At 50.4% G+C, this 25,765-nt stretch overlaps 1 protein-coding gene across 3 annotated transcripts; it reads right to left on the bottom strand.

Annotated features, from left to right (window-relative positions):
- Positions 1-25,738, bottom strand: MED6 (mediator complex subunit 6). 3 transcript variants are annotated; one of them, XM_029070861.2, is made up of 8 exons: positions 25,659-25,738; positions 22,118-22,277; positions 20,251-20,342; positions 9,709-9,791; positions 7,084-7,192; positions 2,459-2,574; positions 1,682-1,709; positions 1-472 (listed from the first exon to the last, which is right to left on the bottom strand). In XM_029070861.2, the coding sequence occupies exons 1-8, from the start codon at positions 25,678-25,680 to the stop codon at positions 342-344; spliced, it is 741 nt and encodes a 246-aa protein (XP_028926694.1). In that variant the 5' UTR covers positions 25,681-25,738; the 3' UTR covers positions 1-341. The 3 variants fall into 3 exon arrangements, with proteins under 3 accessions (XP_028926694.1, XP_028926702.1, XP_028926705.1); XM_029070869.2 differs by lacking the exon at positions 25,659-25,738 and adding an exon at positions 24,183-24,218; XM_029070872.2 differs by lacking the exons at positions 1,682-1,709; positions 2,459-2,574.
- Between the last annotated feature and the right edge of the window lie 27 nt (positions 25,739-25,765).

Here is a 25,765-nt window from a genome sequence, read left to right on the forward strand (position 1 = left end):
TGATATAAAAATTCCTGCATTTATTTTCACTCACTCACCCGCCCACGCACGCACACACTCAGACACTTACAAATCCCCCACCCGGCCCAGCAGTTTCCTGGGAGAGTCTGGGGGGCGCGGGGGAGAATGGGAGGGGGAAGAAGCGGGCCCGGGGGACCAACGAGAAACTGTAGTATAGAAAAGCCGAACGGAAAAGGGTCCTTTTCCTCCCTGCGGTGGTCTCAGTTCTGAGGGTTTCCCGCTCCGATTCCTCACGGAGATGACGAGGAGGGGCGGAGGGGTGCTGGGGCTCTGGCGGGACCTCTGAGAGAGGCGGTCCACTGCCCACCGCTCGCTCAGCCTCACTGCAGCCGCAGCCTTTTCTCCGGAGGTCCTTTGGGGCCTGCCGTCTGCTGGGCACTTTTGGGGGTCTCCTTCTCCTCGGGTTTCAGCGTTTCGGGCGCGGGTTCCGGTTCCTTCTTGGTCTGCTCCACTGACCAGAATAATCGTAATAGTGACAATTACTATTAGGGTACTTGCTAAGTGCTTACTATGAGCTAAGCACCATTCTACACGCTGGGGTAGATACAAGGTCATCAGGTGAGACACAATCTCTGTCCTGCGTGGGGCTCACGGTCTTCATCCCCATTTTACAGATGAGAGAACCGGGGCCCAGCAAGATGAAGCGACTTGCCCAAGATCACACAGCAGACAGGTGGTAGGGCCGGGATTAGAACCCAGGTCCTTCTGACTCCAGGGCCCAGGCTCTATCCACTAAGCCATTTCTGGGAGTGAGATTCATCGTGAGCTGGGGACTCACCAAGGCTCCGTTTTAGATGATTCAGAAAAAAATAAAACAAACACCCCCTTCCCTCCCCCTGCCGAGCACCCCCCCAAAACACTAAGATCTGACATAATCCTGATTTACATCAGGGATGATCCTACATACTCCTTCTCTGATCTTCTATTGTCCTTTCCCAAGTCCTTAGTACAGTGCTCTGCACACAGGAAGTGCTTAATAAATATCACTGCCTGATTTACGGCAGGGACGACTCTACACCCTGCTCCCTTTGACTGATGGCAAGGAATCCCATTTGACACGAGCTTCGTTTGCTTCGTGGTTAGAGCCCGAATCCGGGAGGCAGACGGGCCTGGGTTCTAATCCCGGCTCTGCCGTGTCTGCTGTGTGACCTTATAGGCAAGTCACTTCACTTCCCTTGTCCTCGATTCCTTCCTCTATAAAATGGAGATTAAGACTGTGAGCCCCACGGGGGACAGGGACTGTGTCCAACCCGATTAACTTCTACCTACCCCAGAGATCAGGCTGGCGCTTGGCATACAGTAAGCGCTTAACAAGCACCAATGTCGAGTAGGGGTAGTTTTTCGACAGACGCTGTATCACCGCTCAGTTGAACATTCCAGATTCTGTCCCCGCCCACAGTTTAGTAGGTCCTGGCTATCTCCAGGGGAAATTGAAGCAGAGGGGCCGTCTGGCCTGTTAGCTGTCTGAAGCCTGCGCCCTCTCAGATCCCTCTCCCCTGCGTCCCAAATCCCTGCCCCCTTCCTAGCCCTTTGTGTTCAAGCTGGCTAGAGGGATTCTCACAGTGTGCGCCGACACTATATTCAATCCCACAGATCTACTTTACGATCCCGATAAAGAGCTTCACATTCGATCGCGTTCAACACGGGCGATGAACCATACCTGGGATGGGCTTTTCTCCCAACTTTTGCTGTAATACAAACGGGAAGAGGCAGGTGAGTAAAATGCTCCACCCATTTTTTAAGTTGCTACAAACGGGAACCATTGCCACCTTCTTGGCTGAAAACCATCATTCGGGTACTGATTCGGGGGACTAAGAAAGTAGAATTTGGAGAGCAGGAGTGAATTTTTCTTTTTATTCCACTAAACATCAAATTTCAAGATTTCAAAAGATGAATGTAAAACCAAGTCCCTGGTATTCCCCTCAACTTGCTGTCTCCAGCTCAAGCCAACACTCTAGCTGTACCTGCCTTCCACCTCTCCCACTATCCTCCTTTTCCCTCCCTCACCCCATCAGACAGTCTGTACCATGGCCCACGCTCAAATCCCGCCCCGATTCATTCCCCAACACCCAGAGCCATAGCTCAGTACAGTGCTCTGCACAGAATAAGCACTTAATCCACATTATGATTACTTCTACTGTTATTCCCCATTGCTTCTTGTATCCACCCCAGCTTAGAAGAGTGTCTGACACATGGTCACCACTTTAACACCACAATTATTATCATTATTATTATTCTCTACAATCCGAGGGGCTTTAGAAATCCTGCTTCTTCTCCAAACCTATCCCGATCCCCTTTGATCCAAGAACCTTTCCTTATCTCTGCAATCGTTTCCATGTCAGACAGGGCCAAATCCTCCAGCCTCGAGACCCTCAGCTTTCAGAATCCATGACCCCCCCATCCCTACCTCCCCCAATGAGGGGACGGACCCCTGTACCTGTACATATCGGGGTGGAAATTTCTGCCTCAGGTCTAGAAGCAAAGCATCCACACGTTGCCTCTGAAAGATGGAGCTGGGTTCTTCCTTCCTCTTGGCTTTGGGCTTGGCTTTATCTGGGAGGCACGGACAGCATCCGAGAAACAATGGAAGCTTGTTGTGGGCACGGAACGTGTCTCACGACTGGGTTCTGTTGCCCTCCCCCACAAACGCCCAAGGTGAGTGCTCAATAAATACCACTGATTGACTGAACTTGCAAATCGAGAGAGGGTTTCGGATTGAATCACCCCATCTTCTCTGGCCCTTCTCTGCTCGACAGGCTCCTGTACCTCATCTTTTACGACAGCCAAATAATAACGATGGTATTTGTTAAGCGCTTACTATGTGCCAAGCACTGTTCAGTGGAGGCTGCCCATTTCCCAAGCAGAGCAATTACTTGGGAGACAGAGTTCTTATCCCCGGCCTCCTTCCCTTCCCTCCTGCAAAGAACTACAAAACTAACACTCCGGGAGAGGCAGGACTGCCTAAACGATCTCGACAAACCTTTCGGAAAGCAGGTGACTCTGTCAATTTGATCCTGGTTAGAAATTGGTTCCGACGGGGATGCAGAAATGAATGTAATGATTCGCGATAGGACAGAGAGGTTGTAGTCAGGGATGGTCAATGGGGCTCATAGGCAGACATGTTCGTTAGGGTTTCGTGCCATCAAAATCTGCTAATGGAAGTCACCAGGTCCCAGTGGTCTAGGACAGTACTAGCTGTTCTTACCCCAATGAGGGGCAAGGGCAGTCTCCCACCTAATTGTCTGCTATCTACCCCAACGCTTAGCACAGTGCTTAATGTATAGGAAGGGCAACAAACGTCATTAAAAAAACAAAACTAGAATGTAAATCGAGAGAGGCTGTCGGATCGAGTCACCCCATCTCTTCTCTGGTCCTTCTCCCCTTGACAAGCTCCTAAATCCCACCTTCTTTTACGGCAGCCAAATGATAATGGTGATGATGGTATCTGTTAAGTGCTTACTATGTGCCAAGCATTTTTCAATGGAGGCTGCCCATTTCCCAGGCAGAGCAATTATTCGGGGTTCGCTCCTCGTGGGCAGCGATCAAGTCTACCAACTCTACTGTAGTAGTAACGATACTAATTATAACGGTAACCGCATCTGTCACACGCTTACTAGGTGCCATCCGCTATGTTAAGCTCTGGGGCGGATAGCAGATAATCAAGTCCTATGATGAGGCTCACGGTCTGAGTAGGAGGAAGGACAGGTATTGAATCCCCATTGTGTAGATGAGGGAACTGAGGTGCAAAGAAGAGGGCTTGCCCAAAACCAAACAGCGGACAAGTGGCAGAACTGGGATGAGAGCCCAGTTCCTCCGACCCTGAGGCCCGCTCTTCTCTCTTGTACTCTCCCCAGCACTTACTCCAGTGCTCTGTACAGAGCCAGCGTTCAATAAATATCACCGACTGATGAAAAGTCAACTGTTACAAATTGAAGGAGGGCTCTGAGGCAGCTACAGCTGATCGGGTGGTTTGAGGGCAGTTTTCAACCAATCAATCAGTGGCATTATTGAGAAGCAGTGTGGCTTAGTGGCAAGAGCCCGGGCTTGGGAATCAGGGGTTGTGGGTTCCAATCCAGGCTCCGCCACTTGTCAGCTGCGTGACTTTGGGCAAGCCACTTAACCTCTCTGTGCCCCACTTACCTCATCTGTAAAATGGGGATTAAGACTCTGAGCCCCTGTGGGACAACCTGACTTCTTTTAGTTACCCCAGTGCTTAGAACAGTACTTGGCACAGTGTGAGTGCTTAACAAATACATACTTTATTGAGGGTTTACTGTGTGCCAAACACTAAGTGCTTGGCAGAGGAGAATCCAACAGAATTAGCAGACAAGTTCCCTGCTTGCAGTCCAGAAGGGGGAGACAGCCATTAAAAGAAATCAGTAAGTTTTCCATGGCAGATGGGTTTGGACGAGGAGCAGGGTCATCAGGCAGGAGCCACAAGAATGGGTGGGGTCCATCTCTCAGTGGGCGGTGGTCCTTCATGGACAGCCCGCCAAGGCGGCCGTCCTATGCCCCATACGTATATATATGTCCTGTACATCCTATAATGTCCTAACTGGGGAAGCAGTGTGGCCTAGTGGTTAGAGCCCGGGGCCTGAGAGTCAGAAGGACCTGGGTTCTAACCCTGGCTCCTAACCCTGGCTCCACCACTCATCTGCTGTGTGACCTTGGGCAAGTCATTTCCCTTCTCTTGGCCTCAGTTACCTCATTTGTAAAATGAGGATGATGAGTGTGAGCCCTATGTGGGACAGGAGCTGTGTTTAACCAGATTAACTTGTATCTACCCCAGTGCTTAAAACATAGTAAGCACTTAACAAGTACTGTAATTACTGTTATAGGGGCAGGTGCTCCTTCGGGACGGCCCCTTCGAGGCGGTACTCATGGGAGTGGAGAGAGCTAGTCCGGGAAAGGGTGTGGGTTGCCTGGAGAGAAAGGGAGAGAAGCTTCCGGGGTGAGGCTCCTTAGAAGCAGGGACCCCAGGTGAGGTGCACCTGAGAGGGGAAAAAGACTGACTGCCCCCCACTAGAGCTGGTTCTGGAGGAGAGAAAGTGGTTCAGGAGGCTGGAGGGACAGGAAATGGCATATCATGAGGGACACTTGGCCCTAAATGGGAGGCTCTCTCATTCCACGGAAGATGGGAGAAGAGTAATAATAATAATTGTGCTATTTATTAAGTGCTTACTCTGTGCCAGGCATTGTACGGGGCTGGAAATTAGCCCATTGGTTTGGACACAGTTCCTATCCCATGTGGGGCACAGACGTATCCTCATTTTGCAGCTGAGGAAACTGAAGCCCAGAGAAGTGAGATGACTTGCCCAAGGTCCCACCGCAGACAAGGGGCAGGGCTGGGATCAGAACCCAGGTCTCTGACGCTCAGGTCCACGCTTACCCACTAGGCAACGCTGCTTCTCTAAGGATGACTTGGGAAGTCTCAGGTTGTTCTCAGGTTGAACCTATCTTTCCTCTGTCCTCTTTCCCTTTGTCTCATGAGTTGGGGTCTGCCCCCCAAAAGTGGTTTTCCAGGTTGGGATAATCCCAGGGAATAACAACGACATTTATCGAGTGCTTCCCATGGGCCTCAGTGTTGTGCTAAATGCTGGTGTGAAGATAAGATGATCAGATTGGGTAGCCTCCGCCCTGCCCTGGGCTCATGCAGTGGATGGGGCAGGTATCTTGCCTCCATTTGACAGGTGAGGAAACTGAGGTTCAGGGTGACCCAGCAGGCCTGGGCCAGTGCTGGGACGGGACCCCGGTGCTCCCAATTTTCTCTTTGGCATTAACGCCACACTTCTGGGCAAAAACATCTATAGCCCAAGAGACTCCATAGTGTAGCGATGCGGATCAAAAGGCTCCAGCTCACCAGACTGAAGAAGTCCAGCTGACGGGGGTGGGGTGGAGGGAAGGGGATGGCCAATTATTTAGACCTAAGGGCCACTGACCAACATGACTTGGCTGTTGAAGGCTCTGACCACTTCTCAGACCAGGGCTGGGGGGTGCAAAGAGGAGAAAGACACTGAACTATGGTCTGTGTTGGCCTGAACATCCCCTGAGCCTGCCAATGCTGGGGTTGGGGGAGTTGTCTGTGTGTCTGCGTTCATTCATTCATTCAGTCGCATTTACTGAGTGCTTACTGTGTGCACAGGACTGCACTAAGCACTAAGCACTTGGGAGAGTACAATATAAAATAGGCACATTCCCTACCCACTATGAGCCTACAGTCTAGAGGGAGAGACAGACATTGTATATGTGTGTTTGTGTGTGTGTCTCTCTCGCAGACCTAGAGGTTCTTTGGGGCCATGGCGGGCAGAAGTAAAGTGATTCCACCCATTGCTTCTTTTCTTCATGGCGTTTGTTAGGTGCTTACTAAATGCCAGGCACTGGACGGAGGCGCTGGAGTGGATTCAAGCTAATCAGGCTGGACACGTTCCTTGTCCCACGTGGGGCTCCCACTCTTCATTCCCATTTTAGATGAGGTAACTGAGGCCCGGAGAAATGAAATGACTCGCCCAAGGTCACGGAGCAGACAAGTGGCAGAGCTGGGATTGGAACCCACGACTTTCTGACTCCCAGGCCCATATTTTAGGGAAGCAGCGTGGCTCAGTGGAAAGAGCCCGGGCTTGGGAGTCAGAGGTCATGGGTTCTAATCCCGGATCCGCCACTTGTCAGCTGTATGACTTTGGGCAAGTCACTTGACTTCTTTGTGCCTCAGTTACCTCATCTGTAAAATGAGGATGAAGATTGTGAGCCCTACGTGGGACAACCTGACCACCTTGTATCCCCCCAGTGCTTAGAACAGTGCTTTGCACATAGTAAGCCTTAACAAATATCATTATTATTACGTTCTACTCACCAGGCCATGCTGCTTTCTTTTCTTTTTCTCTCTCTCACACACTCACACACACCTCCACCTGTGCCCCCCACGCCGCCTCTGAACCTAGGCCACGGACCTTCCCTCTCGCTCGAATTAGAGCGTGGACAAGCAGTCAGCTCCCCGTGTCCAGAAGCCGTGATTTCCCAGTTGGCGGGAGCCCAGCACCCTCGCTTAGGCCCCGGCCGTCCTACCTTGTTCTTCCTGATCTCTGAAGTGCCACCAGTACCCTTTGGAAGGGTGGTAACGGCAGTACGACATCGCCTCGTCGAAAGCCGACTGGATCCCGTGCACCGCTGTGAGCTGGAAAGACAGTTGGGGAGAATGGGGCTTTGGGTTTTCCGGAGACGGGCTCAAAGGACAAAAACAGCCCATCCTCTAAAGTCACGGGAACCCGCTCAGTTACCGTTCAATGCAGCAATCAATGGTATTTATTGGGCGCTTACTGGGAGCAGAGCACCGGGCTAAGCGCTCGGGAGAGGACGATACAACAGAGCAGGGCTTATGCATCCACCAACGATGCGACTCTCAATCGATCCACAGGTCGATGATACATGAGCGCTTACTGTGTGCCCAGTACTGTACTCGGCAGAGTATAACAGAGTCGGTAGACATGTTCCCTGCCAACAAGGAGCATTCTAGTCTAGATGGGGAGACTGATGCTGAAATGAATTTTGGATTTGGACACAAGGGTTGTGGGGCTAAAGGTAGGGTGGATATCTAGTGCTCAGAGGGTACAGATCCAACCGCTCATGTAACACAAAAGGAGAAGGGAGAGGGGAAATGAGGCCTTAGTCCGGGAAGGCCTCTTGGAGGAGATGGAATTTTATCAAGTCTTTGAAGGTGGGGAGAATGGTGGGTTGTCAGGTAGGAAGAGGGTGGGCGTACCAGGCCGCCCGGGCAAGGGGTCAGTGGCGATACAGACGAGATGGAGGTACATTGAGAAGGTTGGCATTAGAGGAGCGAAGCACGCGGGCTGGGTTGGAGTAGGAGAGGAGCGAGGTGAGGTGGGAGGGGGCGAGGGGATCGACTGCTTTAAAGCTGACGGTGAGGAGTTTCCGTTTGATGCGGAGGTGGATGGGCAACAACTGGAGGTTCTTGAGTAGGAAACTACAGGCCGAGGTTTTCTTTAAAAAATCATGCAGGCGGCGGAGGGGGAGAGACAGCAGGCAGGGAGGTCAGCGAGGAGGCCGATAATAATAAATGGGGTATTTGCTAAGCGTTTACTACGTGCCAGGCACTGTTCTAAGCACCGGGGCAGATGCAAGATAATCAGGTTGGCCACAGTCCCTGTCCCACATAGGGCTCACAGTCTTTAAGCCCTTTTTCCAGATGAGGGAACTGAGCCGCGGAGAAGTGAGGGGACTTGCCCGAGGTCAACCAGCAGGCAAGTGGCAGAACTGGGAATAGAACCCAGGTCCCTCTGACTCCCAGGGCCGGGATCTACCCACTAGGCCAAAGGGTTAGCGAGGAGGACGATGCAGTAGCTCTCCCAGTGGAACACCCTGGTGCAGGTCTTGACCAAACAGGAATCCCGCCCCACTGCTGCCCTGGGGTCTCCACCCCATCCCCAAAGGCCCCCCATCCTGCCCTGCCCCTCCCTGGCGGGCAGAGAGAGGCTGCAGACGTACGGGGCCACCGCCCCCCGCCCAACTTCCTTTTTGTCTTTAATGGTAATCTTGTTGTTTGCTGGGCGCTTGTGGGAGCCGAGCACCGTACCGAGCTCCACGGTAGATCCAGAATAATCAGGTTTGGACACGCTCCCTGTCCCGCCCTGGGCTCACAGTTTGAGTATTCATTCAGTCGTATTTATTGAGCGCTTACTGTGCGCAGAGCACTGTAGTAAGCGCTTGGAAGAGAACGGTATAACAATAAGTGGACAGATTCCCGGGGAGCGGGCACTGAAACCCCATTTTACAGAGGAGGAACCTGAGACACAGTAAAGTTCAATGACTTTGAACAGTGTGTCAGGGAACGTGTCTGTTGTACTGCTATACTGTTCTCTCCCAAGCGTTTAGTACAGGGCTCTGCACACAGTAAGTGCTCCATAAATACGCCTGACTGCCTTGCCTAAAGTCACTCAGCGGGCAGGAACTAGATCTGGGATGAGAACCCAGGTCCTCGGACTCCCAGGCTCGTGCTCTTTCCACAGGCAGCATGGCCTAGTGGCAAGAGCATGGGCTCGGAAATCAGAGGACCTGGGTTCTAATCCTGGTTTCGCCACTTATCTGCTGTGTGACCTGGGGTAAATCACTTAACTTCTCTGTGCCTCTCTTACCTCATCTGTCAAACGGGGATGAAGACTATGAGTCCCATGGGGGACAACCTGATTACCCTGTATCTACTTCAGCACTTAGAACAGTGTCTGACACACAGTAAGCACTTAACATATACTAAAATTATTATTATTCCACTAGGCCACACTGCTTCTCTGCTGTCTTAACGTTGTCCTCGTGTCTTGTTTCACTTCCCTTTTTGTGCCCATCACCGGCTCCCTTTCCCCCTTTCGGGATCGTGAACCCCGGCTTGAGAGACAGGGACAGTGTCTAATCTCCACCTGTGCATTCTTTCCCAGCAGCACTCGGTACAGCGTTGTGCACACGGTCAGAGCTTAATCCTCCTCCCCCCTCCCCCCGACCACCACCAGCGTCACCAGCACCAGCAGCACTCGGTACAGCATTGTGCACATGGTAAGAGCTTAATCCTCCTCCCCCCGCCCCCGACCACCACCAGCGTCACCACCCCCAAGACAGCCTGAGGAAGACGAGAGCAATGGCAGCTCGCAATACTCATTCTGGTCTGGCACGGCAAACACTTACCACTCTTGAATTGATGACGGAACCCAGGTCCGGTGCCTGATAGATCACCCCTGCTATGATGTAGTAATCGGCCAGAGGGATGACTGAAAGGAAAAAACAGGTCAGTCAATAATAATAATAATGGATGGTATTTGTTCAATGTTCTCTACGTGACAAGCCCTGCACTAAGCGCTGGGGTGGATACAAGCAAATCGGGTTGGATGCAGTCCCTGTCCCCCAAGGGGTCACAGTCTCCAACCCCACTTTACAGATGAAGGAACGGAGGCTCAGAGAAGTGAAGTGACTTGTCCAAGGTCACACAGCAGACAAGTGGCAGAGCCGGGTTTGGAACCCGTGACCTTCTGACTCCAGAACCACCCCTCCACCCCAGCTACTCAGAATACTTGTTTCCCCGCAGAAGAATGGCATCAGTGCTCTACACTGTAAGCTTGGTTTTTGTTTTTGACTGGTATTTGTTAAGCGCTTACTATGTGCCAGGCACTGCGCTAAGCACTGGGGTTGACAAGCTCATCAGGTTGGACACAGTCCATGTCCCACATGGGGCTCACAGTCTTCATCTCCATTTGACAGATGAGGGAACTGAGGCACGGAGAAGTAAAGCCACTTGCCCAAGATCGCGCAGCAGACAAGTAAGCTCATTATGGGTAGAGAACATTTTTGCTAATTCTGCTATACTGTATTCTCCCAAGCGCTTAGTTCGGTGGTCTGAACATGGTAAATGCTTAAAAAATACCACTGATTCATTGAAATAGTGGAGCTGGGATTAGAACTTCTGACTCTCAGGCAGGGAACATGTCTAACAACTCTGTTGTACTCAACGCTCCCAAGTACTCAGTAGTGCTCCGCTTGCTGTAAGTGCTCAATAACTACCACCGATTGATCGACAGATAACAATAATTAAAAACTAGGTTGTGCAAGGTGAAGCCAGGTCCCACAGAGTAAGCACTCAAGAAGTACCACTGATTGACTGATCAATAACAAGAATAAAAACTAAGCTGTGCCAGACCAGAGCAAACAAGGCTGAGAGTTGAAAATAAGGACAGGGTTTGTTTTGGGCTTTGGATTTTAAAATACGCAAGGCTGTGGAGGGCGGGGTATTAGATATTCAGTTTTTGTGTCACAAGGTCAGGAATTCCTCTGCTAGATCTAAAAAAAAATGAACTTTCACCTTTCGAGCTCAAATGGTAAACATAAAAATGCAAAGTCACGGGACGCATTTTTTGATCCTTTGTTCTTCCTCTCTCCCAGCCCCACTGAACTTATGACCTTATCTGTCATTTATTCTTTTGTATTGATGTCTGTCTTCCCCCCCTTTAGACTGTAAGCTCGCCATGGGCAGGGAATGTGACTGTTGTACTGTTATACTGTGCTCTCCCAAGCGCTTAGTACAGTGCTCTGCACATAGTAAGCGTTCAATAAATGAGTGAATGAATGATCCAGGACTCTTTTCAAAATGCAAGAATCGAAGGTGGCTGGGGGGAGTGAAAGGTGTACAACAGGAACTCAGAAAATGAACCGAGAAAGTATCTAAGAAACTGTCTCGAGGCCACCACACAGAACCCAGATTTTATTGATTCCTTTAGACGGTCAGCTCACTGTGGGCAGGGAACACGTCTACCAACTTTGTGTGTGTGGTTTATTTTTTAAGTGTTTACTACGTGCTAGGCAGAGTTAGATAGAAGTTAATCAGGTTGGACACAGTCCCTGTCCCACAGAGGACTCATAGTCTTCATCCCCATTTGCCAGTTGATGGAACTGAGCCCCAGAGAAGTGAGGGGACTTGGCCAAGGTCACAGAGCAGACAAGAGGTGGACCCGGCATTAGAACCTGGGTCCTTTTCACTTCTTGGCCCTTGATCTATCCACTAGACCACTCTGCTCCGTTATCTTGTACTCTCCCAAGCGTTTAGCACAGTGCAGTGCACACAGTAAACGCTCAACAAATACCACTGATGAGTTCTGATTGAGTTCTCCCAGGTCTTGAGGTGCAGCCAAGCTCAGATTGAGAAATTTTGGATTCTGGGACCTTTTCAGCAAAAAAGTAAAAGTCCACTTGTACCTTTCTGACTTCCACGCGGAAAGAGGTAACAGCTTCTCTAGCCAGACGGAATGGAAACTGGGGAAAAGAGGCTTGGGGGATGCAAGTGACATTAGGAAAGGAATAACGATGATGAAGGCATTTGTTAAGCGCTTACTATGTGTCATGCACTGCTCTAAGCACTGGGGTAGATAAGAGATAATCAAGTCGGACTCAGTCCCTGTCCCTCAGAGGGCTCGCAGTCTAAGTAAGAAAGAAAACGCTTTTTAGAGGACAAAGTGAAAAGAATGTTCAAAAATCAGAAAATCCTCCTACAGCGCAGCCTACACATTCAGCTCCTCACTGTGTCCAGTTCCCGTCTATCTCACCACAGACCGCTTTCCCACGTCCTCCCTCTGGCTCAGGACTCCCCCACTCCACATATGCCAGCCCACCACCCTCTCAGCCTTCAAAGCCTTATTAAGTTCACATCTCTTCCAAGAGGCCTTCCCCGATTCAGCCCTCTTCTCCTCAACTCCCTTTCCCTTCTGCATCGTCTTGGATATTTGATATCTCCCCCAACCCCACAGCACTTACGTTCATATCTTTAAGTTATGTACTCTAAATTACTTATTCATATTAAAGTCTGCCTCCCTCTCTCAACTGTAATGTCACTATGGGCAGAAACAGGCCTGCTGATTCTGCTGTATTCGGCTTTCCCAAACACAATGCTCTGCGCGTAGTAAGTGTTCGATTAATACCACTGATTGTTTGACAGAAAGACCGTCAGATTCTGTGATTAGCACTCTTTATTCATTAGCTTACGATGGGTTGCTTCAAAGTACTCAAAACACAGTTTGCTCTAGAGGCGGGAAGTTTCCTTGGATTCCCTACAGTGAGCAAAGAACAGTGTCTTAATAAAACTTAGAAGTTTTCCTTTTCTTTTACGTCTTTCTGGACGACAAAGTAAAGGAGTCTTGGAGACCGGTTTTCTCCCTCTTCCTCGGAGAGGACTTCGCCGGGCCCGTTCACCTTTGGACTTCACTAGAACATAAAATGGCTTCCGCTCTGCCTCCCTTTTCGGCTCGAACAGTGAGCTCCGCTGTAGGGGTAGCCAGAGGTGAACGTGAGAACTCCTCTAGTCTTGTTCCGGGAAAACCGACTGGAGTGGGGAATAAAGCCGGCCCACCTGCTAAGGTGGCTGAGTTGTTCACAGAACCCACTTTTTGCCTTTCATTTCACTCCCCACCCTGCTGTTTAAAAAGCAAATGGAAAAGCCAATAGGAGTATTCAGAAAGTCCGAGCGGAATGGGGAGGGATGTGCCTTCCGGGTTCCAGATGTCACCTGTCTGTTGTGTGACCTTGGGCAAGTCACTAAATAATAATAATAATAATAACAATAATAATGGCATTTGTTAAGTGCTTACTCTGTATCAACCACTGTTCTAAGCACTGGGGTAGATACAAGCCAATCAGGTTGTTCACAGTCCCTACCCCTCATGGGGCTCACAGCCATAGTCCCCATTTTACAGATGAGGTAACTGAGGCCCAGGGAAGTCAGGAAAGTCATATGATTGGCCCAAGGTCGGACAGCAGACAAGTGGCGGATCCGGTATTAGAACCCAGGTCCTTCCGTCTCCCAGGCCCGGCTCTCTCCACTGGGCCATGCTGCTTCTACTTCTCTAGGCTGTTTTCTCATTTGTAAATTCCTGTTCTGCATCCCCCTTAGACTCTAAATCCTGTGTGGGACAGGGACTGGGTCTGATCTGATTGTATTTTATATGCCCAGTGCTGTGCACGATGCTTGGCACAGAGTAAGTGCTTAAATACAATTATTCTGATGATTCTCACTGACTGAGGTTGGAGTTTTGCCCAGAACGGCCCAGTTCTCCTTGACCCAGCTGCTGCCATGAGTTAGAAAGAGCAAAAATGATGTCTTATGGCCTGGAGCCCAGGCCTGGGAGTCAGAAGGACCTGGGTTCTAATCTGGGCTCTGCCACATGCCTGCTGTGTGACTTTGGGCAAGTCACTTAACTTCTCTGGGCTTCAGTGCGCTCACTTGTAAAAGAGAGATTAAAACTGGGAGCCCCTTGTGGGACTGTGTCCTACCTGATTAGCTTGAATCTACCCGTGCCTAGAATAGTACCTGCCACAGAGTAGGAGCTTAACAAATACCATATAAAAAAATTTAGGGACCAATTTATATTTGCATTTATATCAATATCCGTCTCCCTCCTCCTCTAGATGGCAAACTCGCTGTTGGGGTAGGGAACATGTCTGTCAATTTGTTGCACTGTACTCTCCCAAGCTCTTAGCAGCATGGCTCAGTGGAAAGAGCCCAGGCCTGGGAGTCAGAGGTCATGGGCTCTAATCTCAGCTCCATTGCTTGTCAGCTCTGTGACTTTGGGCAAGCCACTTCACCTCTCTGTGACTCTGTTACCTCATCTGGAAAATGGGGATTAAGACTGTGAGCCCCACATGGGACAACCTGATTACCTTGTATCCCCCCACAGTGCTTAGAACAGTGCTTGGCACATAGTAAGCACTTCCTTTGACACTGTCGACCATCCCCTCCTCCTCCATACCTTATCTCACCTTGGCTTCACGGATTCCGTCCTCTCCTGGTTCTCCTCTTACCTCTCTGGCCGGTCATTCTCGGTCTCCTTCGCTGGCGCCTCCTCCCCCTCCCATCCTTTACCTGTTGGAGTTCCTCAAGGATCAGTTCTTGGCCCTCTTCTGTTCTCCATTTACACTCACTCCCTCGGTGAACTGATTCGCTCTCACGGCTTTGACTACCATCTCTACGCAGATGACACGCAGATCTACATCTCCGCCCCTGTCCTCTCCCCCTCCCTTCAGGCTCGCATCTCCTCCTGCCTCCGGGACGTCTCCACCTGGATGTCGGCCCGCCACCTAAAACTCAACATGAGCAAGACTGAGCTCCTCATCTTCCCTCCCAAACCCGGTCCTCTCCCAGACCTCCCTATCACCGTGGATGGCACGACCATCCTTCCCGTCTCTCAGGCCCGCAATCTCGGTGTCATCCTTGACTCGTCTCTCTCGTTCACCCCACACATCCTATCCGTTACCAAGACCTGTCGGTTTCACCTTTACAATATCGCCAAGATCCGCCCTTTCCTCTCCACCCAAACGGCTACCTTACTGCTACAGGCTCTAGACTACTGTGTCAGCCTTCTCTCTGACCTCCCTTCCTCCTCTCTCGCCCCGGTCTATTCTTCACTCCGCTGCCCGGCTCATCTTCCTGCAGAAACGATCTGGGCATGTCACTCCCCTTCTTAAACAACTTCAGTGGTTGCCTATCAACCTCCGCTCCAAACAAAAACTCCTCACTCTAGGCTTTGAGGCTCTACATCACCTTGCCCCTTCCTACCTCTCCTCCCTTCTCTCTTTCTACCGCCCACCCCGCATGCTCCGCTCCTCTGCCGCCCACCTCCTCACCGTCCCTCGGTCTCGCCTATCCCGCCATCGACCCCTGGGCCACGTCCTCCCGCGGTCCCGGAACGCCCTCCCTCCTCACCTCCGCCAAACTGATTCTCTTCCCCTCTTCAAAACCCTACTTAAAACTCACCTCCTCCAAGAGGCCTTCCCAGACTGAGCTCCCTTCTCCCTCTACCACCCCCCCTTCACCTCTCCGCAGCTAAACCCTCTTTTCCCCCTTTCCCTCTGCTCCTCCCCCTCTCCCTTCCCATCCCCTCAGCACTGTACTCACCTGCTCAACTGCATATATTTCCATTACCCTATTTATTTTGTTAATGAATTGTACATTGCCTTGATTCTATTTAGTTGCCATTGTTTTACGAGATGTTCTTCCCCTTGACTCTATTTATTGCCATTGTTCTTGTCCGTCCGTCTAATCCGTCTCCCCCGATTAGACCGTAAGCCCGTCAAACGGCAGGGACTGTCTCTATCTGTTGCCGACTTGTTCATTCCAAGCGCTTAGTACAGTGCTCTGCACATAGTAAGCGCTCAATAAATACTATTGAATGAATGAATGAATAACAGATACCATTATTATTATTCAGAACTCTGCACAGAGTAAGGGCTCAATAAATACATCAGAGAAGCAGTGTGGCCTGGACAGAGCATGGCCTGGGAGTCTGAAGGACCTGGGTGCTAATCCCAGCCCCGCCATTTGCCTGTTGTGTGACCTGGGGTAGGTCACTTCACTTTCTCTGTGCCTCAGTTACCTTATCTGTAAAATGGGGATGACAACTGTGAGCCCTAAGAGGGACAAACTGATTAGCTCATATCTACCCCACTGCTTACAACAGTGGCTAGGACACAGTAAGCGCTTAACAAATACCATGAAAAAAAAAGGGTGGGGTGCCACCTGACTACCAGGACAGCCCCCTAGCCCCCCCGCCCTTCTGAAGCATGGGCTGGGGCCAGAGCCTGAGCAGCTGAGAATCCAATTACCCAGATAGACTATGCTGCTACTTTCCTTCTTGTTCCCCGGTTATTCTCGCCGAATTTTCCCGTCCCTTCTTTACCCTCGGTGTCTGACTCCGCATTCCCCGGGGTTTACATTGTGCTCCGCTTTGGGCTAGCAGGCGTGTCCGAGTCCACAGCCTCGTACCTTGCCCTGGGGCCTAGTATAGTTTCTGGCCCACTGCAAGCACTTAGTCAATCTTGTTCACTTCTATTGCTAATGCTACTCAGAAATTTTATTCATTTATATTGTCTGTCTTCCCTTCTAGACTGTAAGCTCACTGTGGGCAGGGAATGGGTCTGTTATACTCTCCCAAGGGCTCAGGACAGTGCTCAGCACACAGAAAGCACTCAATAAATACAACTGACTGACTGCTACTACTGTTTAACTCCCTTCTCGGGCCCCCTATCCCGTCTTCCCTCTCCCTTGCCCTCAGTGAGCTGGCCACCTACTTTATTAAGAAAATTGACACCATCAGGTGTTAGCGCCCTAAAATCTCCCCCTACCCTCTTCAGTTCCTCCCCACCTCCTACCCGCTCTTCAACTCTCCCATCCTTCCCAGCGGTATCTCTAGAGGAGATCACCTGCCTCCTCTCAAAAGCCACCCCCTCCACATAGGACTCCATATCTGGGCACCTTATAAAACTCTCACCCTCCTCCCTTCTTCCCTCCCTAACTCGTCAACCGTTGGGTCTCCAATGGCTTCTTCCTCACAACTTTCAAACATGCCCGTGTCTCCCCTAGTCTAAAAAAACCCTCCCTTGACCCCATGGCTCCCTCCAGTTATGGCTCCATCTCCCTCCTACCATTCCTCTCCAAACTCCTTGAGAGTTGTCTAAACTCGCTGTCTCAAATTCCTCTCCTCCAGTTCTCTCCTTGACCCCCTCCAATCTGGCTTCTGTCCTCTTCACTCCACAGAAACCGCCCTCTCAAAGGTCACGGGGGATCTCCTTCTTGCCAAATCCAACGGTCTTTACTCCATCCTAATCCTCCTTAACCTCTCAGCTGCCTCTGACGCTGTGAACCACCCCCGTCTCCTGGAAACGTTATCCAATCTTGCCTTCACTGACTCTGTCCTCTCCTGGTTCTCCTCATCTCTCGGGCCGTTCATTCTCAGTCTCATTTGTGAGCTCCTCCTCTGCCTCCCATCCCCTAACTGTGGGGGTTCCTCAAGGTTCAGTTCTTGGTCCCCTTCTATACTCCATCTTTACCCACTCCCTTGGAGAACTCATTCGCTTCCACGGCTTCAACTACCACCTCTATGCCGATGATACCTGAATCTACATCTCCAGCCCTGATCTCTCTCCCTCTCTCCAGTCTCGCATCTTCCCCTGCCTTCAAGATATCTGTACTTGGATGTGCTCCCGTCACCTCATACTTAATATGTCCAAAATAGAGCTCCTTACCTTCCCAATCAAGCCCTGCCTTCCCCTGACTTTCCCGTCACTGTAGAAGGCACCACCACCCTTCCCATCTCACAAGCCCATAACCTTGGCATTATCCTTGACTCCTCTCTCTCATTCAATCCGTCACAAAATCCCGTCGGTCCCAGCTTCACAACATCGCTAAAATCCGCCCTTTCCTCTCATCCAAACCGCTACCACGTTAATACAATCACTCATCCTATCCCTCCAGGATTACTGCATCAAACTCCTTGCTGAGCTCCCAACCTCCTTGCCTCTTCCCACTCCAGTCCATACTTCACTCAGCTGCGGATCATTTTTCTCTAAAAACGTTCAGGACATGTCACCACACTTGTCAAAACACTCCAGTGGTTGCCCATCCACCTCCACATCCAACAAGAACTCATCATTGGCTTTACGCAGTCCACCACCTTGCCCCCTCCTTCCTTACCTAGCTGCTCTCCGACTACAGGCCAGCCTTTGCTCCTCTGGTGCTAACCTTCTCACTGTACCTCCATCTCGCCTGTCTTGCTGCTGACCCTGGCCTACAACCTGCCACTGGCCTGTAACACCCTCTCTCCTCAATTCCGACAGTTACTTCCCCCACCAAGACTTTTTGAAGCTATATCTTCTCCAGGAGGCCTTCCCTGACTAAGCCCCCTATTTCCTCTTCACCCACTCCCTTCTGCATTGCCCTGATTGGCTCCCTTTGTTCTCCCCACCCCCAGCCCCATGTCACTTGTGTACATATCTGTCATTTTTTTCTCTATTAATGTTTGTTTCCCCACCTCTAGACTGTTAGCTCACTGTGGGCAGGGAATGTGTTAGTTTATTGTTGTATCGTACTCTCCTGAGCACTTACTACAGTACTCTGCACAAGGTAAGCGCTCAATAAATACGACTGAATGAATGACCAGCCTAAATGTAAACACTTTGAGGATTGCCGTGTTTACAGGATTCTCTGAGGGTTTGTCATAATGCTGAAGCTATTTACACCTGCTCCTCCTCTTACTTAGACTGTGAGTCCCAAGGGGGACAGGGATTATATCCTCATTGCCCACTGCCTTCTGCATCACCCTGACTTGCTCCCTTTGCTCTTCCCCCCGCCCAGCCCTACAGCACTTATGTCTAGATCTGTCATTTATTTATTTGTATTGATGTCTGTTCCCGCCCCCCAGACTCTAAGCTTGTGTCACTGTTTACTGTTGTATTGTACTTTCCCAAGGGTTTAGTTCGTGAAGCAGTGTGGCTCAGTGGAAAGAGCACGGGCTTTGGAGTCAGAGGTCATGGGTTCGAATCCCGGCTCGGCCACTTGTCAGCTGTGTGACTTTGGGCAAGTCACTTAACTTCTCGGTGCCTCAGTTTCCTCATCTGTAAAATGGGGATTAAGACTGTGAGCCCCACGTGGGACAACCTGATTCCCCTGTGTCTACCCCAGCGCTTAGAACAGTGCTCGGCACATAGTAAGCGCTTAACAAATACCAACATTATTATTTTTATTACCGTGCTCTGCACATAGTAAGTGCTCAATAAATATTACTGAATGAACTACTTGCCCTGTACTGTTAACTTGTGGCCACAGAAGGGCAACCTCTGCTATTTTTCAAAGGGAGCACCTCCTTGGGCCCAAATTCCATTCAACTGATGGTAGTCACTGAATGCTTACCATGTGCACAGCCCCGTGCTAAGCGGCTAGGAAAGTCCAATATAACGGAGTTGGTAGCCATGTTCCCTGCCAACAAGGAGCTTCCAGGAGTGGGAGATCATTAGAACCTACCCAGGCATTTACCAGCACAAGCTTATAGAAAAAGATCAATGAATCGATGGTATGTATTGAGTGCGTACCACTCTAAGTGCTTGGGAGAGTAAAATATTAAAAATATGACAAGAAGGCTACCTGTCCTCTTCTTTTTCAACCACGAGGAAGATTAAACACTCTGCTGGCTGGCTGGTCACGGATGATGACACCACGCAGGTAATTCTATGACCTGGAATGAATGCCCCCTGCCCCCGTCCCTTTTTTCAATTTCGTGGTATTTAATAATTATAATGATAATGATGGTATTTGTTAAGCGCCGACTATGTGCCAAGCACTGTTCTAAGCGCTGGGCTAGATACAAGTTTATCAGGTTGTCCCACGTGGAGCTAACAATCTTAATCCCCATTTTACAGATGAGGTAACTGAGGTCCAGAGAAATTAAGTGATTGCCCAAAGTCACACAGCTGATAAGTGGCACAGGAGGGATTAGAACCCACGACCTCTAACTCCCAAGCCCGGGCTCTTTCCATATTTGTTATGTGCTTACTCTGTGTCACTGTTCTAAGTGCCGGGGGAGATACAAGTCAATTAGGTGGAACCCCGTCCCCGCCCCGCATGGGGCTCTCAGTCTAAGTATCAGGGAGAACAAGAGAAGTGAGGCCCAGGAAAGTGAAGTGACTTACCCAAGATCACACAGCAAGCAATCAGCAGAGCCGGGATTAGAACCCAGATCCTTCTGCGTCCCAGGCCCAGGCTCTTTCCACAAGGCCACGGTGCTTTCTTGAGCAGGGAACCTATCTGCTAATTCTGTTGTACTCTTCCAAACGTTTAAACCACTTCTCTGCACATAGTAAGCGCTCGATAAATACCACTGACTGATTGATTGGAAGGGAGAAGTGGCTGGTCCACTTTACCTTGAGAGGAGGACTGTCGTTGCTGCTTCCGGATGATGAAAAGAATGGGTTCCTGAGCATGCAAAAGGATGTACTCAACTCCAACCATCTGGCTGGAAAATAAAAAAAGAAAAAAAATTAGAGCGTTGAGATGAAGCTCTCTGGTTGGGCGAATAATCACTAAATAGCCTCCTTCCTAACGAGGGCGCATTTTCGGTTCTCTTTGCCTCCCCACGTCCCATCCGATAAACCAGGAAGCATTAGGAGTCAGATAAAGCACCCTATATGAACAGTAGGAACTGTTTATTCTTAGGACATAAGTCTTTTGTCTTGGACCTTGAGAGGTGAAGACCTTTCCTCCCTCTGAGAATAATAAAGGTCTAACCTCCACGTGGCCCACTAACCCCAAAGCACTGGAATGTGTTCTACCTCATAACAGAGACCGTCCTTTCTGTCCTGCTTCTTGATTCGGAACGGACTTTAAAAATTTTTTTATGGTATTTGTTAAGCACTGCTTTTATGGTATTTGTCAAGCATTTACTATTTGCCAGGCACTGTTCTAAGCACTGGGGTAGATATGAGGTAATCAGGTTGGACACAATCCATGTTTCACATGGGGCCCACAGTCTTCATCCTCATTTTACAGATGAGTACATTCAAGCTAATCAGCCTTTTTTTTTTAGTGGTATTTGCTAAGGGCTTACTATGTGCCAGACACTGTACTAAACACTAGGGTGGATAAACGCTAGCCAGGCTGGACACAGTCCCTGTCAAACGTGGGGCTCACAGTCTTAATCTTCATTTTACAGAGGTGAAGTGACTTGCTCGAGGTCCCACAGCAGACAAGTGGCAGAGCCAAAATTAGAACCCAGGTCCTTCTGACTTCCAAGGCCGGGCTCTCCCCACTAGGCCACGTTGCTTATTAAACACTGTGTCAAGCACCAGTCTGAGCACTGAGGTACACAGGGCTGGACATTAAGTACTGTCTCACATGGAGCTCACAGTCTAAATAGGAAGGAGAATCCGTTTTATACTGATGAAGGCACTGAGGCCCAGAGAAGTGACGTGGCTTGCCCAAGGTCACGCAGCGGACAAGGGGCAGAGCTAGGATTAGAACCCAGGTCCTTCCGACTTCCAGCCCCAAGTTCTTTCCGCTAGGCCACATTCTTTCCTTCTCTTGGCTTTGTTCAAGTGGCAGCCTGAAACCTCGTAAACTGGAAGAGCACCTCAGTCTCAGCCTGGCAGGGCTCGGATTTAAAATCTGCCTGTCTAGTAAGAGAAGAAGCTTGGTCTAGTAGACAGAGCCCAGGCCTGGGACTCAGAGGACATGCGTTCTAATCCCAGCTCCACCACTTATCTGCTGTGAGACCTTGGGCAAGCCTATTAACTTCTCTGTGCCTCAGTTCCCTCATCTGTAAAATGGGGATTAAAACCATGACCCCCCCCCCATGGGACAAACTGATTACCTTGCATGTACCCCAGCGCTTAGAACAGTGCTTGGCACACAGAAAGTGCTTAACAAATACCATAATTATTATTATTATTCTCTTGGCCTCAGTTCCCTCCTCTGCCAAATGGGGATTCAATACTGTGAGCTGATTAGCTCCAACCTGATTAGCTTGTATCCACAGTGCTTGACACATAGTAAACACTTAACAGATACCATTGGCATTATTATGGTTACTTGTTCTCCCACTGTGAACTCCATGTAGGACCTGATCCACCCCAGCGTCTCATACAGGGCTTGGCCCATATCAAGTGCTTCCCGAAGACTGTAATCATTATTATAATGAAGATGCTGACATCCTGAGCGGTCCAATTTCAAGAGCCTCCACCCCTAAGTGACCCCTCCCGTTGGCAGTGCCCCCGGGATCTTCCAGTTCCTTACTTCAGATGCTCTAAAGTGAGCCTCTGCATTTTGACCACTTCATTGTTACACATCCGGTCGTAGAAAGGGTTGCTTCGTTCCGAAAAGTAGTCCAGTACGCTCCCGCTGTTCAGGATGGGGATCCAGGAGCTGTCCACCCAGGAAATTCCCAGCAGGTTATCTGGGGGAAGACGGGAATGTGAGAGGGGACTGAAATCGAAGCCAAATTAGCTACGACGACATGCGGAACGAAAACCCCGGTAGGCTGGTAGAGCAAGCTCTCCTATTACCCGGACGCTGGCCGGAATGCCGGGACGTAGCCAGAGCTGGCACATCGGAGTCTAGGAAGCGATGGCCCTGGTGTCTGGGCTGGGCATCGGACAAGGGTGAGCACAGAGGCACTCAGTCATTCCCACAGGGAACGTGTCTGCTTACTCTCTTGTACATTCCCCAGCACTTTCTACAGTGCTCTGCATATAGTAAGCGCTCAGTAAATAGCACTGATTGATAGACAACATAGGATCCTGCCAGATCTCTAGACTGTAAACTCGTTTCTAGACTGTACACTGGTGGTAGGCAAGGGCCATTTCTGCTAACCCTGTTGAATTGTCCTCTCCCAAGTGCTTAATTTGACCTCCATGACAAGGCTAAAATCCGCCTTTTCCTCTCCATCCAAACTGCTACATTGTTAATCCAAGCACTTATTCTATCCCGCCTGGATTACTGTATCAACCTCCTTGCTGACCTCCCTGCCTCCTGTCTCTCCCCACTCCAGTCCATACTTCACTAGGCCTCCTGGATCATTTCCCTACAAAAACATTTGGGACATGTCTCCCCATCCCTCAAGAACCTCCAGTGGTTGCCCATCCACCTCCGCATCAAAGAGAAACTCCTCACCATCGGCTTTAAGGCACTCGATCCCCTTGCCCCCTCTTACTTCACTTCGCTGCTCTCCTACTTCAAGCCAGAAGGTACACTTTGTTCCTCTAATGCCAACCTTCTCACTGTACCTCAATCTCATCTATCTCACCACCAACTTCTTGCCCATGTCCTGCCTTGGTCATAGCTGACCATCACTCTTGCCCCAGCTTCAAAGCCTTATTGAAGGCACATCTCCTAGAGGCCTTCCCCGACTAAGGCCTCTTTTAACTTATCTTGCCAAATCCAATGGCTCCTACTCTATCCTAATCCTCCTCGACCTCTCAGCTGCCTTTGACACTGTAGACCATCCCCTTCTCCTCTACATCTTATCTCACTTTGGCTTCATGGCTTCCGTCCCCTCCTGGTTCTCCTCTTATCTTTCTGGCGGTTCATTCTCGATCTCCTTCGCGGGTTCCTCCTCCCCCTCCCGTCCTCTAACTGTAGGGGTTCCTCAAGGGTCAGTTCTTGGCCCTCTTCTGTTCTCCATCTACACTTACTCCCTTGGTGAACTCATTCGCTCCCACGGCTTCAACTATCATCTCTATGCAGATGACACACAAATCTACATCTACACCTTGCCTCCTCCTACCTCACCTCGTTACTCTCCTACTACAATCCAGCCTGCACACTTCGCTCTTCTATGGTCAATTTACTCACTGTACCTCGATCTCGCCTACCTGGCCAGTGACCTCTGGTCCATGTCTTGCCTCTGACCTGGAATGCCCTCCCTCTTCATATCTGTCAGTCACTCTCCCCCATCTTCAAAGTCTTTTTGAAAGCACACCTCCTCCAAGAGGGCTTCCCCAACTAAGCCCTCCTTTCCTCTTCTCCTTCTGCTTTGCCCTTGCACTTGGATTTCCACCCTTTTCTTCACCCCTCCATCAGCCCCACAGACCTCACATACGTATCCTTCATTTATGAGAAGGAGCGTGGCTCAGTGGAAAGTGCCTGGGCTTGGGAGTCAGAGGTCATAGGTTCAAATCCCAGCTCTGCCACTTGTCAGCTGTAGTCAAGTTACTTCTCTGTGACTCAGTTACCTCATCTGTCGAGAAGGAGCGCAGCTCAGTGGAAAAAGCCCGGGCTTAGGAGTCAGAGGTCATGGGTTCGAATCCCAGCTCTGCCACTTGTCAGCTGTAGTCAAGTTACTTCTCTGTGACTCAGTTACCTCATCTGTCGAGAAGGAGCGCAGCTCAGTGGAAAAAGCCTGGGCTTAGGAGTCAGAGGTCATGGGCTCTAATGCAGGCTCCGCCACCTGTCAGCTGTGTGACTTTGGGCAAGTCACTTCACTTCTCGGTGCCTCAGTTACCTCATCTGTACAATGGGGATGATGACTGTGAGCCTCCCTTGGGCCAACCTGCTGACCCTGTATCTACCCCAGCGCTCAGAAGAGTGCTTGGCACATAGCGCTTAGCAAATATTAACATTATGATGATTAAAGTGGGGATTGAGATGTGAGCCCCACGTGGGACAACCTGATCTCACCTTGTCTCTCCCGAGCGCTCAGAAGAGTACTTCGCACATAGCAAGCGCTTAACAAATACCATCATCATTATCATCCATGGCTCGGTGGAAAGAGCACGGGCTTGGGAGACAGAGGTCATGGGTTCGAATCCTGATCTGCCACCTGTCAGCTGTGTGACTGTGGGCAAGTCACTTTACTTCTCTATTCCTCAGTTTCCTTATCTGTAAAATGGGAATGAGGATTGTGAGCCTCATGTGGGACAACCTGATGATCCTGTATCTACCCCAGTGCTTAGAACAGTGCTCTGCACATAGTAAGCGCTTAACAGATACTAATATTATTATCCTTGTGTCCCTCCAGCGCTCGGAAGAGTGCTTCGCACATAGTAAGCGCTTAACAAATACCATCATCATTATTATCCTTGTCTTCCCCCAGCGCTCGAAAGAGTGCTTCGCACACAGTAAGCGCTTAACAAACACCATTATTATTATTAACGTCGATCTCCCCCTCTAGACCGCAAGCTCGTTGTGGGCAGGGGTGATGCCTACCGACTCTGTTAAACTGTCCTCTCCCAAGTGCTTAGTCCATTCATTCATTCATTCAATAGTATTTACTGAGCGCTTACTATGTGCAGAGCCCTGGACTACACGCTTGGAATGTACAAATCGGTAACAGATAGAGACAGTCATTCATTCACTGAATAGTATTTATTGAGCGCTTACTATGTGCAGAGCCCTGGACTAAGCGCTTGGAATGGACAAATCGGCAACAGATAGAGACAGTCCCTGCCCTTGGACGGGCTCACACTCTACTCGGGGGAGACACAGACAAGAACAATGGCAATAAATAGAATCAAGGGGACGAACATCTCATTAAAACAATAGTAATGAATAGATTCAAGGTGATGTACATCTCATTAACAAAAGCGCCCTGCCCCCAGCAGGAGCTGGTTAAACAGCCCTGGTGGATGGGCCGGTTGGCCCCAGTGGGGCCGCCCCGAGGCCTGACTCCGCCAAGGACCGGCTGCCCAATCGACGGGCCTCGGTGAGCGGTGGCCGAACGCAGAACCCTCTGCTACAGGCTGCGCGCGGGCGACCCCTCCTCCGCCCCTCGGGACCCTCAGAGCGGCCTCCCCACCGACCCCCCGCCGGGCCCCGAGTGCCCCCGACCCCCCGCTACCTCGGATGTCAACGGCCGCCATGGCACCTCCGCCTCCGCCTCCGCCCGCGGACCTCCTACGTCACTTCCGGCACCAGCGCGAAGCCGCGGACCGGAAGTGACGATCA

The sequence above is a fragment of the Ornithorhynchus anatinus genome, chromosome 1 (assembly GCF_004115215.2).
Source record: "Ornithorhynchus anatinus isolate Pmale09 chromosome 1, mOrnAna1.pri.v4, whole genome shotgun sequence".
In the NCBI taxonomy this organism is placed as follows: domain Eukaryota; kingdom Metazoa; phylum Chordata; class Mammalia; order Monotremata; family Ornithorhynchidae; genus Ornithorhynchus; species Ornithorhynchus anatinus.

Coding starts and splice junctions, on each gene's coding strand:
- MED6 (XM_029070861.2), bottom strand. CDS start 25,680: ATGGCGGCCGTTGACATCCGAG. Junction 7,193..9,708: donor CCGTCATCAATTCAAGAGTG/GTAAGTGTTTGC, acceptor CTGTCTTTCCAG/CTCACAGCGGTGCACGGGAT. Junction 473..1,681: donor GGGAGAAAAGCCCATCCCAG/GTATGGTTCATC, acceptor TATTCTGGTCAG/TGGAGCAGACCAAGAAGGAA.